This window comes from Henckelia pumila, chromosome 2 (assembly GCF_033568475.1).
Source record: "Henckelia pumila isolate YLH828 chromosome 2, ASM3356847v2, whole genome shotgun sequence".
Lineage (NCBI taxonomy): Eukaryota > Viridiplantae > Streptophyta > Magnoliopsida > Lamiales > Gesneriaceae > Henckelia > Henckelia pumila.
This window is the reverse complement of record NC_133121.1, coordinates 16,455,445-16,463,623: the sequence shown is the minus strand read 5'-3', so window position 1 is coordinate 16,463,623 and position 8,179 is coordinate 16,455,445. Positions and strand designations below refer to the sequence as shown.

General features: G+C 34.9%; 1 protein-coding gene across 1 annotated transcript; it reads left to right on the top strand.

Moving 5' to 3' along the window:
- Positions 1-1,692: 1,692 nt before the first annotated feature.
- On the top strand, positions 1,693-4,848 carry LOC140881323 (zinc finger CCCH domain-containing protein 14-like). The gene is made up of 3 exons (XM_073286530.1): positions 1,693-1,956; positions 2,263-2,323; positions 3,902-4,848. The coding sequence occupies exons 1-3, from the start codon at positions 1,875-1,877 to the stop codon at positions 4,644-4,646; spliced, it is 888 nt and encodes a 295-aa protein (XP_073142631.1). The 5' UTR covers positions 1,693-1,874; the 3' UTR covers positions 4,647-4,848.
- Positions 4,849-8,179: the final 3,331 nt, after the last annotated feature.

Sequence of the window (8,179 nt, the reverse complement as noted above, 5' to 3'; positions counted from 1 at the left end):
GGACTCTAAATTAGATACTGATTTTACGGAGTCAGTCTCTAAATTAGAGACTGATACCATGCAATTGGTCTCCAATTTAGAGACTGATACCAGAAAGTCCGTCTCTAATTTAGAAACCACATAAAAATGTCGGTCTCTATCTTAGAGACTGAAATTGTAAATTCGGTCACCGATTTAGAGACTGATTCCCGGTGTCAGTCTCCCATAATTAGCGACCAAGGTAATAGAGACTGAGTAAATCGGTCTCTAATTGTAAATAGAGACCGAATTAGAGACCGATTTGTCGGTCTCTAATCCGCGTTTTTTTGTAGTACGATAGCAGTTTTGATATCTGCACATCTTCTTGTGTTGAGTTCTTTGGTCAATTATTCTACGGTTTCAAAAAGTTAGGTCTTGCACTCCATATGTCTCACTCGTTACTACAATATTAGGGCTATTTTCAAATGGTTCAAGAAAGAATACATGAGACACAATGCAGTTAACATGGCTAGAAAGTTGGCCTTTACGTCTACTGTGTATGAAATTTGAAAGACTCATGATAGGAATATTTTTGAAGACGAAGAACACCCTTCGGTTGAGTCTGATCATTCCAAAAGATTGATAATTTTTGTGATCAGATGTCTCTACTTGGACTTTTTTGGAAACGTTGATTAGTTTTCTAAATTAAGAGGTGTTGTATGTATTTCATTATTTCAGACGCGTCAATGTTTCGTTGTTATTTGTGCTACATTCGCTAGGTATATCTGATGTATTTGTATTTGAACACTTGTGAATTTACCATTACTAATTAAAAAAAAAGAGTAATTTTTATTTTACTACACGAACTATTGATAAAATATCAAATTGATATGTGTAAATAATAAAATCTGACTTTTTAGCTGGATGATATATCAATTAAGTCATTTTCAATAGTTCATGTATCAATTTGAATTTTTATCAATAATTCGTGTACCAAAATGAATTTTAATCATAAAAAAACTAAAGTCAAACCCATTTACACTAAAAACACACACTCGTTAGCGACGAAATACGCTTGTTGCATGTGTATAATATAATAAGTTAAATAAATATTTAGTTTTGTTTGAATTTCATAAAATTTCCATGAAATATTATTAGTTATTATAACTTTATTAATTTAACTTCATAAAAAATTTAATATATAAATAGTTATGATTATATTAAACATTAAATAATTTATATAGTTTGTTGGTTTATTGAAAAATTAAGGGGGGGAAAAACAGAATATTGAAGAGAGAAAATGAAGAATAAAAATATTATAGTTCATCAACAAATTTATGTTTATATATTAAGTAAAAAGACCTTATGATCTCTTGAGTCAATAAATTAAAAATTAAAAAAAAAAAACTATTCCTTCCACTATTTCAATTTTTTTCCACCATTATGATTTAATTTTTTTAATTTAACTATTTTTTTTTCTTTTCATCTTAATATTTTTATTTAATATATTATATAATCATTTTAATTAAAATATAATTTTATTAAAAAAATAAATTATTTAGCATCGTGCAATAAGTTGCTCGTGTAACTTTAAGACAGCGCATAGATGAGGTTGAAAAACGTGTCGGTTATATTAAATTATTAATTTAGTATCCGCCGGTTTCCTTTATATTAGACCGTATTATAAATATCCGCCGGTTTCCTTAATATATGGGTTTATTAATATTTATTTATTACAAGAAATTTGTTAATGCTCTGGGAACGAACTCGATCTAGGGTTTATCCTTTTGCTGCGTATTTTTTATTTCGTCGCTACAGTTTCACTTTTTTTGACTTTGCTCCTATTCTCGTCTGTCTGGAGTGTCTTAAGAAATTTTTTTGGGGTCTAATCTTCACTAAAGAAGAGAATTTTTGCGATGGAAACTGGTGGTGTGAAGAGGAGAGGCGAAATGGAAGCCGGGCTCAATGGAAATGGTGATTTCAAGAAATCGAAGCGAGGTAAATTTCGAGTTTTTGTTTTAGTCTCTTCTTTTTGCTAACTCTGTGTTTGCGTGTTTCCTTTTTGGAAATGTATGCTTACATTGTTGTTAGATTCATAGTAATTTCTTGAAGCGGTCCATGGTTATCCCGTGTATTAATTACTTTAGGGTGTCCTGGACCAGAATGTGTTTTCTTCTTGAACTGTAATAGATTTTTTTTAATTGATTATGATCATATGGCTCTAAGATATTATATGAACTCTGAGGTCCATGATCACGAAGTTTTAATTTTTAGCTGAGGAAGACTATTAATTGTTTGCAACAGAAACGGAGTCCTTTACAACTGGTATAGGAGGGAAATTGAAGCCATGCACAAAGTTTTTCAGGTTCTAAACATAACGAATTTGAAAATTAATGTTGTAAGTGCATTTTCATATATTTGGTGATTATTACAATGAACGGATTTTGTTTATATATATTTAATATAGCATGATTTAGACTAATGAATTGGAGATTTAAAGTTGTTACACAGGTTGTATAATCAATAATTTATGTCATTGAATGGAATGGCTGAATGGCGATTCTATCGAGTGAACAACTTGCTTGGAGTACTGTGACTTTTATTAAGTGCAAACTGTTCATCAACAAAAGTATGATTGAGCTTTTCAGATTCTCAACAAGACTTATCAAGGGATGGGATATAATTTTGATTGGCTGGTTTCGGTGGCCTGTCATTCATATTTTGTAATTTATGCAATCTCTCTAAATAATGTCCAAGTTAATCAATATTGTTTGTAAGCTTGACCTGTCAGGGGATGAGCGGTTGAACTTGACCTTTTGTAGACTAAAAATGTTTACTTTATCTCAATGATTATAAATTTATAATCATATTAAGGGGATCCCTATGCCCTCTTGGGTGCACTTTCACAAATTACGATAAAACACTTGATGGTGGGCTTTCTTCATCTGTCCGATGTTAATATTGCTGACAGTTGCTACTTGCTAGTATTAGTTACCTTCGTGCTGCAGTTGCACTGTATTAAGGTACATTTATTATGGACTGGATTGGATGTCTTTAAGTAGTAAAGTTCATTGTTTCGAATTCCTTGAGACTTTTGTTGTTGATGTGGGATTATGGATGAATATGAAATTTGACAAGTTTCTCATTCCTGTGAACAAGAATCTAGAGGGTTTAACTTCGAGGCATATTTCTTTTTTTGTTTTTAGCAACTTTTTGTGCAGCAAACTTGTGAAGTATTTTTCCACAAGCATGGGTAAGTAAACTTGTTTAGCACCTCTTAAGCGGTCCAAACTCTAAACCAAGACATATATTATGGGTTTTCAGATTTTTCTGCCTAACATTGCATCTCAAACCCTGCATATTAAAATGTTTATGGCTTCTGGAGCTTCCTATCTAATTTTACTCCAAAATATAAAACTTGATGCGTTTGTAAGTTTACTGTTTACGTTCGATGGTGACTAGGCTTTTGTTATTTATAACCTTTCAGCTTTTCTGAAGTTTCTTTATTTGCTTCTGTTGCTGTAATAGTTTGTGAGGATCTATCCGATCTACTGTGGCTGAATCAATGTTTCGAAAGTTGACGCCGACATGCCTTGGAAAATTGCCATTCAATGCTGAACAATTTAATCTCTGCTGTTCTTACTTTAATAAGCAAATTCAGGATTCATATAAGGCTGAGATCAAAAGTATCTTATGGTCCTAAATGTAAAGTGATTTTTGTTGTATGGAGTAATAGTGTTCGAAGTGGGAATATTTCTTAGTCTTCCCTGAAAACAAATGAAATTTGCTTGCTCTATTGTTTAAAAATCTAGCCATATGTTTCAAAAGGAAAAAGAATATCAAGCCGAATTTTACTCTGTTCTTAGTGACTTCGTACTTCATGCGCATTTAAGTTAATCTGTGCCCCATTCGCATTATTGATCTTGTTTGATTTTGCATGCAGTACTTCTGGTTGCTCATTTGGGGATGGATGCCACTTCTTACATTATGTCCCTGGTGGCATCAAGGCTGTAACTCAATTACTCGGCAGCAATCCAGCTCTAACTGTTGCTCGAAATCCAGCAGTTCCTCCATCGTTTTCAGATACACCGTCTCCTCCAGCTTTGAAAACTCGTTTGTGCACTAAGTTCAACACAGCAGAAGGATGCAAATTTGGAGACAAGTGCCATTATGCACATGGTGAGTGGGAACTGGGCAGGCCAGCACGCTCATCACATGAAGACCTACATTCTATGGGACAAATGCCTGGAAGATACGGTAGTGGTCATTTTGAGCAAAATGAACCTGGCCTTTTTGGAGCCTCGGCCACTGTTAAGATCAGTATCAATGCTTCTCTTGTAGGAGCCGTCATTGGAAGGGGTGGCATGAACTCTAAGCAAATCTGTCGTGTAACTGGAGCCAAGCTGGCGATACGAGATCATGAGTCAGATCCCAACTCAAAGAACATTGAGCTTGAGGGCTCATTTGATCAGATCAAACACGCAAGTCAAATGGTACGTGAACTAATAGTGAATGTGAGTTCAGGCCTGGGCCGACCCACAAAGAATCGTGCAACAACGGCTGGCCCTGCTCCTACTAGCAACTTTAAAACAAAACTTTGTGACAACTTCACCAAAGGATCGTGCACTTTTGGTGAGAAGTGCAACTTTGCACACGGAGAAGAAGAATTGCGCAGGTTGGCGGTGTAACCATTTGAGTGATTTTAAGTTGTTGATGGATCTTGCTATGATTATTGGATTTTACTTGTTTGCAGAAAGCTTGATTCTCGACTGTTGTAGAGTTATTTTGGTTTTATATGAATGCCTTCATGTAGGATATTTTCCTTTTTCAAAAAACACCTAGTTAGATCTAAGTTGTTGATGGATCTTGCTATGATTATTGGATTTTACTTGTTTGCTGTAGGATATTTTCCTTTTCAAAAACACCTAGTTAGAATGTTTATCATAATATTTTTAAATTATATATAGCATGTTAATCGTATATATTTAAAATAAATATACTATATATAAAAGTTGAGTTTAAAATAAATCATGTGCACTCTTAAAACAGCTCCGACATGAAAACAGCTTGTAACATGTAGAAGCTCATAGACTGTATTGAACAAATTTATTTAAAATATGAACTGTATGGAACAAATTAGTCTAAAATGCTTTCCAATTAGATATATATCAAATTTTATCTGGTCGAATTTCATGGAAATAATTTTTTTTTGTTTTGGACCAGATTTTCAGATTTAGATTTATAAATTCTTAAATTGTGGATTGCTGTTTTTCCTTTATTATATTTGGAGTTTTTTTTTTCTCGTATGATGTAGTTAAACTTTTGTCTTTAAATTCTCAATTTGTAATTTTTTTTTGGTGATGTGGGAACCCGTAGTCGTTACTTTCGGTGCGCACTGGATAAACCCCCTGAGTAACGCAATAGCCTGCAAACTACGTTAGCCAGGTAAACTACACTAGGCAAGCCCTTGTTATAGGCTAGTTCAAGAAAGTGTTGGTAGGAGAAATCGAACTCCTGATCTCTGGCCAAAAGTTCACCTACTCCACCAACTTGGACACCCTCTTAGGGGATCTCAATTTGTAATTTTTTTTGTGATGTGGGAATTCGCAGCTGCTACCTTTCGGTTCGCTCTGGGTAAACCCTCGGACAAACGCAATAGTCTACAAATTACGCTAGTCAGGTAAACCACATTGGGCAAACCCTATACGATAGGCTAGTTCAAGAAAATCTCAATTTGTAATCTTACATTAAAATATGGTGGATCCACGTAATTCAGTGATACTGGGATATGAAACGAAGTACACCAGCCTATTTTGTTGAAAAAACCAACAAATTTTATTAATTATTTTTAAAAAAAAGTTTCTTGAGATCTGTATTGTAACACCCGGAAATTTTAATACGTAAATTCGCATTGCATAATTAGGAAAAATAATTATTTAAAAATTTATATTTGGGTTAAATGACATTTATGTGTTATTATGTGAATTAATGCATGATTTAAATTTATTTTAGCATTTAACCCGTGATTTTAGAATTTCTAAATTTTTCAGAATTTTATTGATTTAATCGCGTAGACGGGACCGTGGACGGATGAGATATCAACTTTTGAGCCAAAAATATTTTATGAGATTTTATGAGCCTTAAAAAAATAATATTTTATGGTATTTTGTCAAGAAAATTTTAGTATTTAATTATATATTTATTTAAGGGTTGATTTTTAGCCAAAATAAGTCATTTTAATGACTTTTATTAATTTTTAAAAATAGGCTATTTATTTATTTCGGAATTTTGGTCTATTTATCAGATTGGTAGGTATTTTAAGAGTTTAAAATTTTAAGTTTATGGTATATTATCTTTCTAAATAAATTATATTAGTTATTATCCTAATCTACCCAAAATTACACCCAAAATCTCTCCCTACCCTACGCTCAAACCCCATCAACCGCCAACCCCATCTCCTCCACCTCCTCCCTCACGTTTTTCAGCAGATAGCAGCCTCCTTAGCCGAGTTCTTCAAAGATTATTCAAGTTCTTGGCCCGTTCGTCGTCTCGGAGCCCCGTATACGCATAAATCTTCGTTATAATTAACAAGGCATGTTTAATTCCTTTCCTTTACCACCATATAAGCTACTACTCACATTTTTCATCAGACTATATGGATTTGACATGATATTTACTGAACTTCTTTTGAAAAATCTCATAGGTTCCTTCACGTGCATGAGTTTTCTTGTTTTCTTCAAGGTTTGATCACGTTTTTCTCATGTGGCTCGGGTCCAGGCTGTTGGCTGTGGTTAGGATCGTGTCCTAGGTTCTGTAGGATCGAGTGAGGCAGGGTTTTTGTGCCAAGAAGGGCCAGAACCGAAGCCAAAGAAGTTGGGTGCAGCAGATCGCGCAGATTGCATAGCGTTGGGAGATTGGCTCGTTCTCGGTCCACAGGGCGTGTTTTAGGTTGATTCCAGTGGGGTTAGAACCCCAAGACCTTGGGAAAGATATTATAGGTGGTTCTCCGGCCGGTGGTTGCCGGAGATGGGCGGCCGAACGGCCTGAAGTTTCTGGTCGCGTTCTGCGCGTGAGCAGAAACTAGGGGTAGATTGTTTTGGTTCGTTCTCCTTCTACAGAGCTCCGTTTGAGATAAAATTTGTTGGGTTAGAACCGTCTGGATGTTGGCTAAGTATGGGCAGTGGTTTCACGGCCAAAGGTCGCCGGAGTAGGCGGCACGGTCAGTTTTTCCAAAGTCGCTCAGGGCTGCCGTTAGTTAAGATTAAGGAAAAAAAGGCTAAGGTTGTGTCTAGGCTTTAGGCGGGCCGGGCTTGGTGTTTTGGGTACGGGTCGGGTCCGTTGGGTCACGGGTCATGTTAGTCGGGTCCGAGTCTGGGTTATATTAGTTGGGCTCGAGTATTTTTTATTTTTAAGTTAATTATTAAGTTGGGCTGTAAATGGGCCAAGACTAATTCAATTAATTAATTGGGCCACATGTGAATTAAGTTATTGGGCTTTAGTAATTATTTAAGTAAGTCTATTACTTTTTATGGGTCTTGGGGCCCATGAAAATTATTGGGTCAGTCTTTAGATTTTTGGGTCATTGGGCCAGACTAAGTAATTAATGGGCTTGGGTTTTGTTATTGGGTCAGGTATGTCATATTGGGCTTGAATAAATTATTTGGGCTTAAATGTAAGTTAATGGGCTTAAGTTGAATTATTGGGTCAGTCTTAGAATTTATGGGTTTAAGTCTAAGGGGCCAGCAGTCTGACCAACCCGTAAAAATTAACTAAGTTCGGAATATATATTTAATTTTTTTTTATGCATGAAGTTTATTTTAAGTATAAGTATATTTATTATTAAAATTAATTAAATATATATTACGAACATATTTTAAGTGCATGCATACATGAAATATTTTATGATGTGTTTATGATTAAGAATTGAGCATGAAAAATATTTTTATGGAAATTGAAGTGATGTGGCAGCACAGAGGTGGTTTACCACCGGCACAGAGGTAGTTCTACTACCGGCATAGAAGTGGTTTTATCACTGGCACAGAGGTAGTTTACTATCAGCATAGAGGTGGATTTATCCACCGCCACGTACGATGGTTCTTAGACTGATCAGTCGCTCATGATTACGAGCCACACTCATGGATATGACCTACACAGTTTTTATTATGACATGCTCAATTTATGCCATGTATGATTAGTTATGATGTATGTATGATGATCATAA

Excerpts from the sequence above, each read along its gene's own strand:
- LOC140881323 (XM_073286530.1), top strand. The coding sequence starts at position 1,875 with ATGGAAACTGGTGGTGTGAAGAGGAGAGGCGAAATGGAAGCCGGGCTC. Across the intron at positions 1,957-2,262 it reads TTTCAAGAAATCGAAGCGAG|AAACGGAGTCCTTTACAACT; the intron begins GTAAATTTCGAG and ends TGTTTGCAACAG. Across the intron at positions 2,324-3,901 it reads CCATGCACAAAGTTTTTCAG|TACTTCTGGTTGCTCATTTG; the intron begins GTTCTAAACATA and ends TTTTGCATGCAG.